This window comes from Lepidothrix coronata, unplaced genomic scaffold (assembly GCF_001604755.1).
Source record: "Lepidothrix coronata isolate B3197 unplaced genomic scaffold, Lepidothrix_coronata-1.0 Scaffold99, whole genome shotgun sequence".
Lineage (NCBI taxonomy): Eukaryota > Metazoa > Chordata > Aves > Passeriformes > Pipridae > Lepidothrix > Lepidothrix coronata.
This window is the reverse complement of record NW_016690279.1, coordinates 3,440,187-3,457,612: the sequence shown is the minus strand read 5'-3', so window position 1 is coordinate 3,457,612 and position 17,426 is coordinate 3,440,187. Positions and strand designations below refer to the sequence as shown.

General features: G+C 66.8%; 2 protein-coding genes across 4 annotated transcripts in view; both read left to right on the top strand.

The window, feature by feature from the left end:
* The first annotated feature begins 2,248 nt into the window (after nucleotides 1–2,248).
* On the top strand, nucleotides 2,249–6,901 carry MMP9 (matrix metallopeptidase 9). Its single transcript, XM_017822584.1, has 13 exons — nucleotides 2,249–2,562; nucleotides 2,754–2,992; nucleotides 3,351–3,499; nucleotides 3,696–3,824; nucleotides 3,905–4,078; nucleotides 4,156–4,329; nucleotides 4,430–4,603; nucleotides 4,749–4,904; nucleotides 4,993–5,263; nucleotides 5,411–5,550; nucleotides 5,645–5,795; nucleotides 5,896–5,999; nucleotides 6,295–6,901. The coding sequence occupies exons 1-13, from the start codon at nucleotides 2,419–2,421 to the stop codon at nucleotides 6,402–6,404; spliced, it is 2,115 nt and encodes a 704-aa protein (XP_017678073.1). The 5' UTR covers nucleotides 2,249–2,418; the 3' UTR covers nucleotides 6,405–6,901.
* Nucleotides 6,902–7,760: 859 nt separating this feature from the next.
* SLC12A5 (solute carrier family 12 member 5) overlaps nucleotides 7,761–17,426 on the top strand; it is a 31,820-nt gene continuing 22,154 nt past the window's right edge. For 2 of the 3 annotated variants that reach the window (XM_017822809.1, XM_017822808.1), the window contains exon 1: nucleotides 14,328–14,488. In XM_017822809.1, the coding sequence (XP_017678298.1) occupies nucleotides 14,437–14,488 (52 nt within the window). In that variant the 5' untranslated portion in view covers nucleotides 14,328–14,436. Of the gene's footprint in view, nucleotides 7,843–14,327; nucleotides 14,489–17,426 lie in introns of those variants that run through there. The other variant, XM_017822810.1, reaches the window with a different exon arrangement.

The following is a 17,426-nucleotide window of genomic DNA, read 5'->3' as shown; positions in this document are numbered from 1 at the left end:
TCCCCCGGGATGATACCAGGAGGAAGCTGGTGAGCGGGACCGTGAGTCAGTGGGAGCGGCCAGGCCGAGGGCAGAGCTGTGGTCAGCAACCCCCCACTGGGGCTCCCACTGCCCCAGGGCTGGCCAGGATGGGGTGCACGGTGTGTGGGGCACTGGTTCTTGGCTCCTCCTGCCATTGCTTGCTCCAAGCCCCCACTCTCCTCCCAACCCCTTTCTTGCCAGTGCTGCTCTGTGCTGCTGGGCCGTGGCTCTGCCCGTGGGATGCCCCAGGCAGCACAGCACCATGGTGTGTTGTGGGGGTGCCATGGCAGTGTGCCCATGCTGTGGGAGCTGTGGCTCCTGCCTGTGGTGGAAATGAGGGATAGGAATAGCATGAGAAAGGCCCAGGGATCTGCCACAGCGACAGAGAGGACAGAGCCGGATCTGACCCTCTGGCTGCATCCGGGAGCTGGCATCAAATGTCACCTTTCCTGAGCTGCCCCGGGGGTTCTTTAGCACCCAGCTCCATCAACAGCTCTGTGCTGCAGGCTGAGATCCTGGCAGCCTGGAGAGCGGAGGATGTGGAGCAGTGCCTACTCCCCACATGCCTCAGGATCCATCAGCTGCAGCAGGTTATTGGAGCACTGTGACAGAGCCCCCTCCTTGCCTCGGCTGCTGGCTGGGCAGGGAGCACAGGGAGCCACTGCCTCCTGCCTGGCAAAGAGCTGGGCCATGCACAGGGGCAAGGGGGGCAGGCTGGAGGGGGCAATGGGATGATCTGGCTGTGGGGTCCCTGGGCTGTGTCCTGCTGTGAGGGATGCTTGGCTGGTTGTGTTTCTCACACCCGACACAGGCTGGTGGCTGCCTGTGGAGCAACATCCTGCGCCAGGGAACAGGGGCTGCTCTTGCAGGACTGTGGTGGGGAGTGAGGCAACCCCCTGATTTCTCACTGTTGCTTCCTCTCGTCAGGGCTCACACTACTGGGAGCTCCCTGTGCCGTGGCCCTGAGCTACATCCTGCCAGCACCGGGCACCTGGCAGGTGATACTGCCCCAGGGATGATCCCTCCCTTGGGCGTTGGGGTTCCTCTGCAAGGGCACAGGGAGTGTGGCCCCCTCCTCTCACCATCCCCAGCTGTGCTGGGCGCCAACATAACCTGCTTGTCCTCTGGCTGGGCCAGGAACTGGTGGTTCGGCTCAGCCAGAGCTGGGGTGATAGGGGGGAGTGGGTGGCTGCTGGGATACAGTCTGGGATTGTTGGGAGCCAGGAGAACAGGCACCAACAGGAATGGGGGGAACAAGAAGATGCTCCTGACAAAGCCAGTCGAGGAGTCCGTGGGGCCCTGTGAGCCTGGGTTAGCGAGAGCTGGAGCAGGGGATCCAGCCTGGGACCTGTGTCTCAGGCAGCATTGCTGGGCTGCAGCAGCCCTCCCTCCCCCCCGCTGACGCTGCGCCTTGCTCTCTGCCATCTGTTTTCCCCTTGCTCCTCATCCCTGTTTGCTTTCCCCTTCACCGCTCCTGTTCCCACAAGCGTCGGCACTTTGGGAGAAGCAGGAAAACACCATCCCATGGCAAGGTCTGTGCTGTGCGGGGTGGGAATCTGAGTCAGCAGCACCCTGTGGAGCAGCACAGGGAGGATAGGGCACCCCCATGTCCCATGGCACCAGGTGGAGTGTCCCCATGCCCAGAGCTGCTCCCGGGCAGGCACTGCCCCTGGTCCCCTGAGGCTCTGCCAGTTGGCTGATGACATGTGGACTTAGAGGTACCATGGGGAGAGGAGCCACTGGGATCTCCAGTGCTGGAAACACTCTGACCCACTGGGGTGATACAGCTGTGGTGGGGACGGATGCGGTGTCCTGGTAGGGGTCCAAGCTTCCAGCTTTTGGGTAGGTGGGTTGCAGGCACTGGGGCTCAGGCAGGGGTTCTGCTGTTGGTTCTGCCCCCATGCCCACCCAGGCCCCCATGGGTCTGCCTCTGGCACCATCAGCCTTTGGCCAGCCAAGCTCAGTGTCAGCCAGTGTGATGACACAGCTGCAGGGTCCTGAGCACCCAGCCAGCCCCCAGTGACCCCCTGCTGTCCCCACAGCCACCACAGTCTTGGGGCCAGCAGGGCAGTGCCCTGTGCAGGGCAGCCCCAGGGTGGCTGTGCTGTGCTGTGCCATTGCCCAGTGCATCTGCCCAGCCACCCTCCCACGATCCTGTCCTTGCGTGGCTGCAGGATGCAGTGTGTTTAGTAAACAAGGTGATGAAACAGTTAAGGCAGCGATCGGAGGAGCCTGAGTCTGTGTTTCGTCACCGTGGGAAGGGAGTGAATCGGCGCTGAGGGGTCTGAGGGTGACTCATTGCCCTCCTGGCCCATAAATAGGAGCGGGGAGCCCGGCAGCACCTAGAGCAGACAGCGGGGACCAGCACAGCCAGAGCCCTCCTGCCACCAACACACCATGGCACTCCTCCTCCTGGCCCCGCTTGCCGTGGGGCTGCTGGCTGTCTCCTGCTGTGCAGCCCCTCTCCAGGGCAAGCCACAGGCAGTTGTCACCTTCCCGGGGGATCTGGTCAGCACCCTGCCGGATCTGCAGCTGGCAGAGGTGAGGGGAGTGTGGCCCTGTGGTCCCCTCCCAGCACCCAGGATCTCAAGGGGCTCCCGGGGCGGCAGCGAGGGGATGCAGGCAGAGCCTGAGAGCTGTCTCTCTCCTTGAGCCCTGGGAGGTGCCCAGGCTGGGATGGGTGCCTGAGGGTGCCGGAGCTCGCTCACCCTTGGGCCACCTTTGCTCCCCAGCGCTACTTGCTGCAGTTTGGCTACACCACGGAGGCGGAGGCAAAGACCGGCAGCAGGCACGTGTCCCTGGGCAAGGCGCTGCGCAAGATGCAGAAGCAGCTGGGCCTGGAGGAGACGGGGGAGCTGGATGCTGCCACGCTGGAGGCCATGCGAGCTCCCCGCTGTGGTGTCCCCGACGTGGGAACCTTCCTCACCTTTGAGGGGGACCTCAAGTGGGACCACATGGACCTGACATACCGGTGAGTCTGCCCTGGAGATGAAAACCCTTCTGCCCGCAGGGCAATGGTCCCAGGGGGATGGAGACAGCCTGAGGAACCAGGTGGGCAGCAGCCTCTGTTCAACCCTTGTCTGGGCTTGGTGCTGCTGGCACAGCTGGGTGTTGGCGCTGCCAGGGCCACGCTGGTACAGCAGCAGCATCTGCTCCCTGATGCCTGGGAGAGCATCTGAGCCCCACACCGAGGGGGGTGGTGGCTGCTTTGCCCAGCCATGCCAATGCTGCTGTCTCCTCCTGGGATGGGGGCACATCCCTGTGCAGAGCAGGGTCATTCCTGCATGAGGATGGGACCTGGCAGCACTGATCCACTGCATCCCTGGCAGGGTGATTAACTACTCCCCTGACCTGGACCGTGCCGTGATCGATGACGCCTTCAGGCGGGCGTTCCAAGTGTGGAGCGATGTGACCCCCCTCACCTTCACCCAGATATACAGTGGCGAGGCAGACATCATGATCATGTTTGGCACCCAAGGTGATGTTCTGTGGGCAGGCAGGGAGCGAGAAGGGGGCCGGTGATACATCCTTCCTGTGGGATCCTTGTCCCACATCTCTTTGCAGAGGGTTCCTCTGCCCCAACATGTGCCAGCGGGGCTTGGTGGTCTGTGTGCACACCGGGGGCATGAGGGCTCCTCTGGCAAGGCCAGCTCTGAGGGTGCTTTTCCCTGCAGAGCACGGGGACGGATACCCCTTCGATGGCAAGGACGGGCTCCTGGCCCATGCTTTTCCCCCGGGCCAGGGCATCCAGGGTGATGCCCACTTTGACGATGACGAATTCTGGACGCTGGGAAATGGCTTAGGTAAGGGCAGGGTGTGGGGGGTCGGGGTGTCTGAGGGCACCAGCCCCAGGCCTGGCATTGAGCTGCCCCTCTCTGAGCAGTGGTGAAGACTCGTCATGGGAATGCCAACGGTGCCGAATGCCACTTCCCCTTCATCTTCGAGGGCCAGTCCTACTCCCAGTGCACCACGGAGGGGCGCAAGGATGGGCTGCCCTGGTGTGCCACCACTGCCAACTATGACCGGGACAAGAAATATGGCTTCTGCCCCAGCGAGCGTGAGTTGCAGTTTGGCCACAGCCCCTGCCCAGCACCGCAGTGCCTGGGGCCCTCCTCACTCCCCCTTGCCCCACAGTCCTCTACACCAACGACGGCAACAGTGATGGGGCCCCCTGTGTCTTCCCCTTCATCTTTGACGGCACCTCCTACGATACCTGCACCACGGACGGGCGCTCCGACGGCTACCGCTGGTGTGCCACCACTGCCAACTTCGACCAGGACAAGAAATACGGCTTCTGCCCCAACCGAGGTGCCAGCGGGGTGGGACGGGGGGCACGCAGGGTGGGCACATGAGAGATCTCAGGGCTGTCAGTGTGGCTGGGGCCAGCCCCACTGACATTGCACTGCAGACACGGCGGTGATCGGCGGCAACTCCCAGGGGGACCCGTGTGTCTTCCCCTTCACCTTCCTGGGGCAGTCCTACAGTGCCTGCACCAGCCAGGGCCGTCAGGATGGCAAGCTCTGGTGTGCCACCACCAGCAACTATGACACCGACAAGAAGTGGGGCTTCTGCCCTGACAGAGGTACTGTCCCCTATGCCTGTGCTCCTCTTTGTGCTGCCCAGATCCACGCTGTGGCACCACACTCACTGTGGGGCCCATGGTCTCTGGATGGCACATCCTGTCCCATTGTGCCCCACTGGGTGCTGAGGCCGATGCTTTCCCCCAGGTTACAGCATCTTCCTGGTGGCTGCCCATGAGTTCGGGCACTCACTGGGGCTGGACCACTCCAGCGTGCGCGAGGCCCTGATGTACCCCATGTACAGTTACATCCAGGACTTCCACCTGCACCCTGATGATGTCCAGGGCATCCAGTACCTCTATGGTGAGCAGCTGCACCACAGCTGGGCACACCGTGGGGCCCACAGCATGAGGCTGGCCCCAGCCTCACAGCCTGCCCTGTATTTGCCCAGGTCGTGGCTCTGGCCCTAAGCCCACTGCACCTGCCCCCACTGAGGAGCCCCAGCCCCTGCCCACACAGGAGCCCCAGCCAGTGCCCACAGAGGAGCCCCAGCCCCTGCCCACAGAGGCTGGCAGCACCTCCACCACCGAGGAGGAGGAGGAGGAGACGCCGGAGCCCACAGCTGTGCCCATTCCTGTGGATCCCAGCCTGGATGCCTGCATGGAGAGGAACTTTGATGCTATCACAGAGATCAACGGGGAGCTGTATTTCTTCAAGGATGGGTGAGCAGCAGCACCTGACACCTCCTTCCCTGGCCAGTGCTGGGGTGATGAAGGGATGTGGGGGAGCAGGGGGCTGTGCTGGGGGTGTGAGGGGCCACTGGGCTGTGCCAGACTGGGGTGATCAGGATGGCTAACCTTCCCCACTAGGAAATACTGGACCCACTCACCCTTCTGGAAATCGGGCATCCAGGGTGCCTTCTCTGTTGCTGACACCTGGCCTGGCCTCCCGGCCACCATCGATGCCGTTTTCCAGGACTTGCTCACCAAGAGAGTCTTCTTTTTTGCTGGTGAGCTCTGCCCCTGCCACTCTTGACCCTGGTGCCACTGGCAGCCGGGGTGCCCCCAGGGCCAGCTGACACCTCCACTTATCTCCCACCACAGGTCGGCAGTTCTGGGTGTTTTCTGGGAAGACTGTGCTGGGCCCCCGGGGGATCGAGAAGCTGGGTATAGGGAAGGAAGCCGGCCGCATCTCGGGGGCCCTGCAGCGGGGCCGTGGCAAAGTGCTGCTCTTCAGTGGGGAGAACTACTGGAGGTGAGCAGGACCAGAGAGCAGCAGTGCCTGCCCGTGCCCCTGGCAAGGGGCTGGGAGGGGGGTTCTGAGCAGCCTTGAGCACAGCTCTGCTCTCCCACAGGCTGGATGTGAAGGTCCAGAGGGTGGATAAGGGCTACCCCCGTGCCATCGATGACGTTTTCACTGGTGTCCCCCTTGACTCACACAACGTGTTCCTCTACCAAGGTGAGTGGAACCTGGTGGGTGGGTGCCATGTGGATACCCCCAGGCTGCCCCAAGCCTCCTGTGGGCAGGGATTGCATTGCCCTGGTCCTGGACTCAGGGTGCTTGGGTATGTGGGGAATGGCCTTGGGGTAGGGCACGCCATCAGCTCCAGAGGGTCCTTGCAGTGGGGCTGGCAGGAAACCCAGCAAGATGCAGGGTGCCAGGTGCCTCTGCTGCTTGGGCAGCCACTGGGATGGGTCCCCACATGGCCAGCCCCCCTCTGACCCTCCATTCCCTCTGCCCCCTCCTTGCCCAGACAAGTACCACTTTTGCCGGGGCGACTTCTACTGGAGGATGACACCGCGTTACCAAGTGGACCGGGTGGGCTACGTCAAGTATGACATCCTGCAGTGTCCCCAGCACTGAGGGCCCGACCAGCCGCTGGCTCAGCCGGCGCTGCTCCCTTCTCACCACTCCCAACCTGCGGGCTCCCGTTTCACAGGCTGACCCCCGGGGGCCTCCTGGCTGTGGCCAGCCCCAGCCGAGGAGGGGGCTTCACCATGTCCCTGGCAGGAAAGGACAGGGGGTCCTGGGGTCACCTCTTGGGAGCTGCCCAGTTCAGGGAGCCCCAGATAGGGAGCAGGACTCTTGCCACAGCTGGCATCGTGTCACCCCTGCCAGCACTGGCTCCACAGCACAGAGGCGTTTGCCTGGTGCAAACCGCACACAGATTTGAGACAAATTTGTCTTTTTCCTGAGCCAGCGATGCCAGATCGGGCTGAGCCCCACTGGCTCAGCCTGGCGCCTGGGTTCGCACTGGGGCGGGACATGGGGGTCTGACCACTCCTGCCCGCTGCCCACTCCACCAACCACCTGCTCTGCCAACCACCTGCCCATTTGTAATAAAGACAATTCTTTGGACACAGCCTCGAGTGTTCCATCAGTGGCTGCAGCCACGGTGCAGAGAACCCCTTCCTGCCGGGGGCATCGCCCTCCCCTGGGCTGGGGTGTGTCAGCACCTGTGGGGAAGGGGGCACTGGGTGGGGGGCTGCCACCAAGTACCCCTGTGCTAAGGACTGTGGATCCCTCAGGGACACTGGATCTCACCGGGGAGGATATCCGCTGGTCCCAGCATCACCCGCCATCAGCCCTATGCCAGGCGCGGCCCCCTCTCAGGCCCCCCAGGCTGTGGCTCCGCGTATCCCGCCCCCCGCTGCCCTCCCCTGCGCTCCGGCGTTGAGGAGCGGGCGGTTGCCACCGACTGGGACACGGCGCATGGCCGGGACACGGCGTGTGACCGGACTACCCACTGTAGCCAGGACCCCACTGCGGGCTGACCCCGTAGAAGCCCCCCGGCCCCGGCTTGTGTCTGCGCGGCCGCAGAGCCTGGCGGCGGGGCCAGGGCCGGGGCTGTGCCCGGGGGTGCCCGGGTCCGCGGCAGGGTGGGGCGGCCACAGCCCCAGGGCCGTAATTAGTTGTAATTAGTGGCCGAGTCTCCGGGCAGGGCGGGGGCAGAGCGCGGTCTCGGTCCTTCCCGCCCCGTTGGGGCACGGTCCCAAGCACCCCCAGTTCGGCAGCGGCTGCGACTCCGACCGGGCGCGGCGGAGTGGAGCGGTCCCGTCCCGTCGAGTCGGGCCGGCCGGGCAGGACCGAGCCGAACCGAGCCGAACGAAACGGGGCTGGGCCGACCCGCTCGGACTGGAGCCAGCCCTGCGGCCGCGGGGGCGGCGCGGCGGGCGGTGCCGCGGGCACTAGGACCCCGGTCAGCGCCCGGCGGGGCCGCGCTCGGCGGCCGCCTCGGCCGGAGACACTTGTGGCGGCGGCGGGGCCATGAGCGGGCGCTTCACCGTCACCGGCGGCGGGGGTGAGCGCCGGGGGCAAGGGGGGCTCGGGGGGGCTCCGGGGGCAGGGCAAGGGCCGCGGGGAGGGTCCGTGGGGAGGGTCTGCGAGGCAGGGCAGGGTCCGTGGGGAGGGTCCGCGGGGAAGGTCGGCGGGGAGGGTCCGTGGGAAGGGCCGGGCCGTCGGGGCACCACGGGGGGGTGCGGAGTGACGGTCGGTCTGTCAGGCCCCTCGGAAGTGGTGCGGACCCCCTGGAACAGGGATGGCGTGGAGCTCTGGGACACGGGAGATGGAGGGTGCAGAGTGGGGATTGGGTTTTGGCTACCCAGGCAGGACCCCTCATCCCGACATATTTCCCGGGATCACCCCTGTTCCCCCAGGGAGCTCCCCTCCTCTGTCCCTGTCCCAGGGGCTGTCAGAGCGAGGAGGCCCTGCTCCTGTGGGACTGGCAGCGGGATGAAGCGGGGGTATGGCTGGGGGTCGGCTGTGGGTAAAAGGCCACACTGCTCCCCGGGGAGCCACGGTGGAGAGTGGCTGTGGCCAGGCCAGGGTGAGGGTGTGGGGAAGGCAGGCTGTGGCCAGCCCATGGTGGCCGCCAGGCTGCCGTGGACGCAGGCACTGGAGCTGGCAGCCATCGCCTCGCGGTGCTCAGGGGACGTGGCGGTGGGGCTGTGCTGTCACCAGAGCCGTATCGATCCCAGAAAACCGGCCGACGGCAGCACCGTGCTGCTGGAGCTGTGACCTTGCACCCTCGGCGAAGGGCGCGGGTGGGAGGCGCAAGCAGCCGGATGGGCGCCACGGCCCCTGGGCTGGCTGTGCCCCTGATGGTGGGCTCCGGCCCGCGGGGCCCCTGTCTGGGATCCTGCCATGGTGGGCAATGTAGGGCTGGACCCACTGGCAAGGAGGTGCAGGGCCACTTGTCACCCTGTGGCATCTGGGGCAGCTGGGCCTGGCCCGTGGGCTGTGTTGAGTCAGAGCAGACGATGAGCTGGGGCTGTGGCTGAGTTCTGTGGCCCTCCAGGAAATTGGCTTGGCAGCCAGTCTGCTGGTGTGGGGCTGCAAGGAGCTGGGGTGGGCACGGCAAGCAGCCACAGTGGGAGCGAGGGACACATCCTCCTGTCTGAGCTGTGACCTTGTGCCCTCCCAGAGGACAGCCAGTGGCTGGGCCTGCTAGGGGTGCCCAGGACCCACCCTACGTTGTGGGGTGGTCATGGCCATGGCAGGGTGGGTGCTGAGGGGTTGGGCAGTGTGCAGGGAGTCTCCAGGCTGCCCCAGGTCATGCCCTGTGTTGCTCCACTGCGCCGGGACCTTGGATACCACCTCCTGGGGGATGGGTGGGAGGGGATATGTGGGGCTGGCAGCTGCGGGGCTGACTGGGGCTGCGGACAGCAGCGGTGCCGGGAGGGACCAGCCTCCAGTGCTTCCTGGCCCCATCCCAGTGTCATGCGTGGGGCTGTTGGCGGCTCAGAGCGATGGAAATCCCAGGGACCTCAGGGTGCTCCGGGGGCGGGGAGGGGCCTGCAGCCAGCCGTGCTCCCTCTGCCGGAATGGTCCTGGGACGCTCGGGGCAGCCTGTGGACCCCCAGCCCCTCCGCGGGCTGGTGCCGTCCTCAGGGCCCCTTGCGAGGCTCGAGGCCTCCCCCCCGGGCCAGCCCTGCCCGGGAGCGGCCCCACGCTGGTGCTGCTGGGGAGAAATCTCATCCCCGTGCGGACCGCGGGCAGGGGCGGCCGCGGGAAGGGACCGCCCGGTGCCGGCAGGGCGCGGGCAGGGTACGGGCAGCGCCCCGCCACGGGGGCCCCGGGGCCGGGCGCAGGTCACTGTCGCTGTACGGCCGGGACCGCGGCTGGGCCCAGGTGGTCGGGTCGGGTAGGAACGGGACAGGACGTGGCGGCGCGGGGTCTGTGCGGGGTCTATGCGGGCGGGGGCGGACGGCGCTGCGCGGGGTCCCGGCACCGCCAGGGGGCGATACCGGGACGGGACGGCTCCGGTAGGGGGTGTGTCCCGCCAGACCCCGCCCCCTCCTGGCCCCGCCCCGCCCCGCCCACGGGACCCGCCGGTGCCGCCGCCCCGGGGGGACCCGGTCCCGCCGCGGGGGCGGGGCGAGCCGGGCCCCCGCGGGGCAGGGGATCGATGGGTTTCCTCCGGGACCCAACGCGAGGCTGTGTCCCCCACCCACCCGGGGCGGTGGGGCTGCTCCCCCCTTGCCCCCTGCGCTGGCCGTGGGGCAGCCGCTCTAGCCCGGCAGGGCACCGGGGCATCGCCAGCGCGAAGCCTCTCCGCATCCCAAGCACCCAGGCTCGGCGGCAGTAGCTATGGCAACCAACCGGTTAAGGAGCCTCTCTCGTTGCCATGGAAACCGGTCCTGGTGTCATCCCTGCCGTGACTCCTGGTGCTGGAGGAGGGGGGGTTCAGCTGGGGGCTGTGGGACCATGGGGTCGTGGGCCATGGGCAATGGACAGGATTTTGTGGGGCAGTTGTGTGAGGCTGGCTCTGGGCAGGAGGTGAACTCCTGGGGGGGCTTGGATAGAGTAAGGATCTCACCAGCCCTGGCTGCACCCCTATGCAGGGCCACTACCAAGAGGGACCAGGGTACAAGGGATGGGGCAGGGCCCCCACTCGAGGCACAGGGCACAGAGAGGTGCCTGTGAGAGATGGGGACTGCTAAGGAGCCTCCCCTGGCCCCCCATCTCCCTCAGCTCCTGGCTTCCCCATTCAGCCACTGAGGTCAGGTTTGTGGCAGATCGGGTGCCTTTGGGGTGTCATTAGAAGCACCAAGGGGCTGTGCCATGGAGGGGCCAATGATATGGGGGTGGTATGCTGTTGGGGGGGCTGGAGCAGCTGAAGCCCCATCTGCTGCTTGCACCACCTTCCCAAGGCCTCTCTGTGCCACTGAACCCACCACAAGTGGTCCAGTGGGGTGCCAGGGTGGGGGTCCTTGCACAGGCTGTGGTGTTGGGTGAGAGGTGCCATATTGGACACAGGACACTCCAGAGCCTCATCAGCCGATACCACACCCAACCCTTCTGGCGGTGGCCAGTGGTGGCTGTGCAGCTGCTCCTTGGCCATCACTGGGCCCTCTGGCCCTTGCTTGGCAGCAGCTGCCTGGCATCCCCAGTGTGCTGCGGCCGGCATGAGGCTGCCTGGGGGCTCCTCAACTGCGTCGCTGGGAGCAGGGCCTGGCAGGAGGAGGCTGCTTCCACTGCTGATCCCTGTGCCAGGCTGCCCGTCCGCCCGCTGCCACGGCCCTGCTGCCGGCAAGACATCTGGGCAAGGGCAGCTGGGGACGCTGCGCCAGCTGCGCGTGGTACTGGGCTCCTATGACGCAGGAGCTCACAGCTCCTGCCTTGCCCCATGGCCTCCTGTCCGCTCTGTCCCACTGCCGCCCTTCTGCTCTTGACCTCAAGCAGCTACACTGATTCCCGTGGCTCCTCTCCCAGCCCCACAGGACACCGTCCCCCTCCATGTCCTGTCCCACTGATGGAGCTGGTGGCAAGTCCCAGCTGGTGCCCACGTTGCCTATGGGCTCTGTTTTCACCCTAGTGCTGCTGGCAGGGCCCAGACCTGTTTGGATGGGGATGAACAAGACCCCTCCATCCTGCTGAGGTGCTGCAGGACATGTTGCCCCTGGACTCATGGGGCTGTCAGAACAGGGCGGTGTGGGTCACACTGTGATGCAAACCCTCTGCCATGACCTTTGGCTGGGTATGGGCATCACTGCCCTCCTGCCCTGCTGCACCTACAGGTTCCCCCCACCTCTGTGTGCTCTTGGGATCTCTCCTGCCACAGCCATTCTTTCCTACAGGCCCTCTGCCTGCCCTCACACCCTTGAGCCCCTCGTGTCCCATCCTGGCAGGATGCAGGTGGGCAGGCTGCCGACTGTGCCCGGGGATCACAGCAGGTGGTGCAGCCGTGCTGACCGGCATCTCCACAGCGTGGCTGCCCCATTTTCCGGGTGGCGTGCTGCCAGCTGCCCGCTCCCTGCCCTCAGGAGGTTTCCCAGCACCTCCAGCACGTGTCTGACTCCTGGGAGGTTTGACCGCTGCCGGTGACAGGACAGGGTAGGGCTGTGTGGCCGATGGCCGGGATGCTGGCCCCGGGAATGCCTGTGGGAATGGTTCCCCCCACCCAGGCTCTATGTGACTGGGTCTGGGACGTTCTCAGGAGGCTCTGCAGGGGTACAGGACACTTTGCAGGGATGCTCCTTGGCTTGGCAGAGGAGTCATGCCTCTCTCCATCGTCATTCCCGGGCAGTCTCTTGCAGTTAAGTGGGGCACTGATGCTCTGCCTGGCCCGGTGCCAGGCTCCTGCCTGCTACTCAGACTCAGGGGCCACTTGCAGCTGATCCCCCCCTCCATGGCCAGGGAAAAACGTCTGTCTTCCTCCTTCCCCATGCACATGCGCTGCCTGCAGTGGGGCTGCAGGCAATGCAAGGGTATGGGTGATGCCCCAACTGTGCCAAACCTCCCCACTCTCAGCACACTGAACCACATACCCAGCCCTGGGCATTTGAGCTGGGGTTAGGTCAGTGCTCTGCTGGGGGATCAAGCCCCCTCGGTCTGCTCTGCCCCAGAGACACCCTCAGTTTGTCCCCCGATGCTGGTGGCACCCTGCGCATGGGCTAAGCCAATGCAGTCTTGACAGCGTAGCCCCCTGTGCTGCCGTCAAATCCCAACCCCTGAAATGGAGCCATAATCCAGGGATTAGGGGATTAGTGGTCTTTCACGTGCTCCCTCCCCCCCATCTGTTTTAGCAGGAAAATCCCTCTTGTGCCGAGCCCACGCGCTGTGGCCTCCTGCAAAAAACCACCCTCCGTCGCTTGGCACTCACCATGGCTGGACCCCAGCCCGCTGCCCCTCTGCCCAGCCACAGCCTCCACGTGGGAGAAGGCTCTGCTAACCCCCCAGACCCACCTGCAAGTGTGGCTCTGCCTTCTGCATTCTTCCTGCAGCCCTTGCCTCCCAGTCCCATCCCTTGGGAGTGGGCCAGCCCCTTCCTTGCTCCAGTGCTGGCTCCTACTCAGGGCCAAGGGATGCAGAGGTGAGGGGCTGGTGCTGCTGTGGCTAGTTGGGGCAGCTCCATGCAGTGGCTGCCATGCAGGTTCCTTACTGGGGGGTGCCCACCCTGAGCTGCCCACCCTCCCTGCTGCCATCCTGTGCCACTTGCCATGGAGCTGGGGCTGTGCCACTGCAGCTCTCCAGGGATGCCCAGTCTGGGGGTCCTGGCTGCAACCTTAGGGCAGGGATCAGATCATCCTGCTGGGCTGGGGCAAGGGGTCCGAGCCTCCTTCCCGCCTATGAGGTCAAGCCGGGGAGCCTCTGCGCTGCAGAGCAGCTGGCCCCGCACCAGGAGAAAGTAAACAATTAATTACAGCCGTCAAGAAGTAACGGAGGCCAGCGGGCTGTCATGATCTCAGACCGCGCCGGAGGAGACGCCGGGAGCTGCAGCCAGCTCCGGCTCGGGGATCCTCCTGGATTAAGTGCATGAGAGAACAGAGAGCTGCAAGCAGCCCTGCAAGATCCCTCAGCAGCCCCACAAGGTCCTTCAGCAGCCCCCAGCCAGCGGGTGGCCTGTGCCCCTGGTCCTGCGGGGGGTGGTTGTGAGGTCTGGCGGCTCCACAAGCAGCACAGGACCCGGGGGGTTTGGTGCCATCTCGGCCCTTCTTCAGGGCCAGCCTTGGATCTATGAGTCTGAGGAGGCTGTTCTGGGTGTGACCCTGGCCCCCTGGGGACCAGGGGAGGTCAGACCAAGCCTGTTCTTCTCTATGGGCAGTGTTCTCCATGCTGCAGGGTCGACTGCCTCTGTCGTCTCCCCGGCTCTGCTGTGGGGTGGTCTGGCCATCCCTCCCCCTCTCCAGGTGCCCTGAATGGTCCTGCTGCTGGGACAGGGGGCTTCGTCCCTGGCCGGGGCCTTGCTGCCTGCAGAAGGGTCCCCTGCCTGACTGGTGCTGCCTACCCGGGAACTGCCCCCACCCGGGACCCGCGGGTCGCCGGGGCCGCCCGGGGAGGGGCTGCTCTGACCCCGGGCCCCAGGCGCCTTCAGAGATGCGTCGGTCCTGCAGACGCAGGTTCTGTCCCACTGCACACCCTGAGTGTGTGCCCGATCCCGGAACTGCGCCGGGGTCCGGTGCGGGAGCTGGTGTGGGATGCGGGGGCTGGCGGCGGGGTGCGGGCCCGGTGCGAAGGCCGGTGCGGAGTGTGGGCACTGGTGCGGGTTGCGGGGGCTGGAGGCGGGGTTCGGAGCTGGGGCGGGTGCGGGGTCGGTGCGGTTGCGGGGCCGTCCCGTCCCGTCCCGCCCGCGCCAGCCGGGCCCGCAGCGCTGCCCTAGTTCCCCCCCACGCCTGGCGCAGCCGGGAGGCGGCCCCGCTCCGCTCACTCGTCTCCGCGCCCCCCCCGCCGCCGCCCCCCCTCCCTCCCCGCCGCGGCGGGGGCAATGCCTCCCGCATACGTGATGAAGCGGGCGGCCGGGCTGGGCTCCGCCGGCAGCAGCCGTGAGCCGTGAGCCCGGGCGCCTCCGCACTGCAGCCCCCTCCCACCGGCGCGGGGGGCGGCGCGGGGACGCGGCTGCTGCGGAGCGAGCGCTCCAGCTCCGGCGGCAGCGAGCGGCCGCGGCACCGGCGCCATGCTGAACAACCTGACCGACTGCGAGGACGGCGACGGCGGCGCAAGCCAAGGTGAGGCACCGGCACCGGCGACCGGGACAGCGGGGCAGCCCCGGGGCGGCCGCTCCCGCCGAGCCGAGGGCCGGGGCTCTGCGCCGGCGGGGGGCAGAAGCGGCGCAGAGCCGGGGGCCGGGGGCTGGGGTTGCCCCGCCGCGGGGCGGGCGGGCGGCACAGGCACCGACACCGGCCGCGACGGCAGCTCGCGGCCCCGCGGGGCTGCGGCGGGCGGTGCGGGGATGCTCCCGCTCCCAGCGCCTCCGCGCAGCCCCGGCCGCACTCCCGCCGCTGCGGCAGCCTTGGGAAGCGGTGGCGCGGCCGAGCCGTGCGGGGCTCGCCGGGGAGCCTCCTCCCGGGCGGGGGCAGCTTGCTGAGCTCCGGGCGATCCTGCCGGGCCGGTCCCGCCGCCTCCTGGACAGCCCCTGCCGGCCGCCGCACCGGTCCTGTTCCTACCTGCCCGGGACCCTCGCAGGGATCTCCGCGCCCCACTGCCGCCCCCCCCCCCTGCCTCCTGCACCTCCGCTGCAGCCCCCCCAGCCCTCCCTTCTGCCACCCCCCATATCCGGCTGCCGCCCCCCCATCCCTCCCTATCGCCTCTCTCACCCCCGCTGCCGCCCCCCCATTTTTCCCTGCTGCCGCACCCCCATCTCCGGCAGCCGCCTCCCCATCCTGGGCAGCCGGCCCCCTCTCCCTTCCCGGCTCCCGCCTCCCCGTCCCTGTCGCCCCCCCCCACGCACCCACCGCCCCCCGGGGCCGTCGCCGCTGTCCGCGGTGCTGAAGTGGCCGCCCGGGCCCTGAGCCGGGGCCGGCAGGAGCCGCTCGGCCCGGGGACGAGCCCAGTCAAGCCAAACCGAGCCCGGTCATGCTGACCCGAGCCCTGTCGTGCGGAGCTAGTCCAGTCCAGCCCGTGCCGTGCCGCACCGTGCCCTGTCCCGCTGCAGCCCTGGCGCAGCCCCGGCTCAGGGCCACTGCCCGCCGCGGGCGAGGGGCCGCTCGGCCCTCCAGCAGCCCCGTCACTGCTGTCGCTTCGGCCTGAACCCCCTGGGCATCCGGCATCGCCGAGCTGTGTGAGGGTCCCCGCTCTCCCCGGGGCCACGTCCAGCCCCAGGTAGCCAGGTAGCTCAGGCCCTGGACTTGCGTGTGTTCCTGTTGGGCACAGGGATAGGCTGGAGCCAGGGGGATGCAGTGTGTGCCCAGAAGGACTTGCACTGCCCCTCTGACCCTCACGGACCCCACCAAGTCCCCCTCCCAGGTCCCCTCTTGGGGTCTGCCAAAGCCCCAGTCGGGAGGACAGGGTTGGCTCTGGCAGTGGCTGTGGGGGTCCCAGCTGCCCACAGTGGGGCTCTGGGCACAGCCACAGCCAGGCTCTGCATGTTCCTCTGCTCTGCCGACCCCAGCCTGTTTATTTGCTTGTTTATTTGCGGCTCCACTCAAGGTCAGGGCTGGCAGGAACCTTCTGGGGGCACCTTGCCGGACTGGGGTTGCCGCACTGGCCCCCAGCCGTGCCCTTTCCTGGGCTCTTGCCCTCCCCTTGCCCTCTGCAACACCAGGGTTTCTCCTCCACTCACCGTTTTCCATTGTGGCAGTGCCGGCGGCGTGGCAGCAGGCAGTTCTGCTCTCCCGGGGTCTGGCAGGAGGGCTGGACTCAGTGCCACTACAGATGGACCAGGCAGACTGTCCCTGGAGCTGAGCCTGGCGAGATGGTGCCCTATGGGATGGCGGTTGAAGGGCTGGAGGAAGCAGGAGTGTGGAGGGATTGGGAGAGCAGGGATTGTCTGTAAGAAGGGGCTCAGCAGAGCCCCCCACACCCATGACAAGGGCAGTTGTTGTGGGGAGTTGAGTTGTCCCCCCCCGTGCCAAGGGTCATGCTGAACTCCCAGCACGAGGTCTGTCTGCGGGGACAATGGACACAACCTGGGGGGTGGCAGAGCTGTTGCATGCCAGCAGGCCCCCTCCACATGTCCTGGCTGCTCCAGTGCTGGATGTCCAGCAATTTGCCAAGACCAGCACAGCCGCTGAAGCCCTGGGTGCCACTTAAGCCATTTTTATCAGAAAGGCCAGCAATGTCCTCGCTCAGGTCCTGCTCGGGACAGCTTGTGCGAGCCACATGACCAGGGCTGGAAGGGCTCCAGCCCCAGCAGCCCGACAATGGCCGGACTGGTGCAGACCCTCTGGGGAGGTGATGGCAGTGGGGAGCAGGAGCCTGCAGTGTCCAGGTTGGCAGCTCACTCTGCTCTGGTTGGGGTGTGGGGATGTCAGCTGCAGCCCCACCACAGGTTGCCGTGACGGTGCCCAGCCCAGGGGCAGTGGGATGTCCGAGGAGGGCAGACCCAGGGCCAGGAGCTTTGCTGGAACTTGTGTCCATGGCCATTTCCAAGGGAGGACTTGGGCTGTCGGAGAATCTGGGAAGCTGTTTAAATGCAGCCAGCCAAAGCGCCTGTGCTGGAAATCCTGCGCTGCAGGGCCGGCTGATCAAAGGGAGGATAATCCCAGGTTTAGGAAGGAAGAGGATAGGTCTGAAGTAGCAGTTGGTCCAATTTGGGTCAGGCAGTGAAGGAATCCAGCCCAAAAGGCCACTCAGTGTGCTTCCTGGCTGGAGGGGCAAAGTGCAGCCCTAGGGCAGAGGGAGCATCCCACCCTCACACTGCACTCTCCCACCCTCCCCCACCTTCCCCCACCCCCCTGCCCCCCCACCGCGCTGCAGCCGGAGCTGGCACTGCCATGACGCTGCCAGCACGAGCCAGCACTGCTCCGGCCACCAGTGGTCTCTGCCTCAGTGGGGCTGCAGGGGCTGCATGGCCTCTTTGAGGGTCACTCTCCCCAGGGCAGCTGTCAGACACCCTTGTGCAGGGGAGAAGGAAGCCCAGGTGGGTGCAGAGATGCCACCACCATAAGGCTCCTTGGCCATCCCCATCTGCCTTAGCTGCCCCGGGCCGGCAGCCCCGGGCCAGGC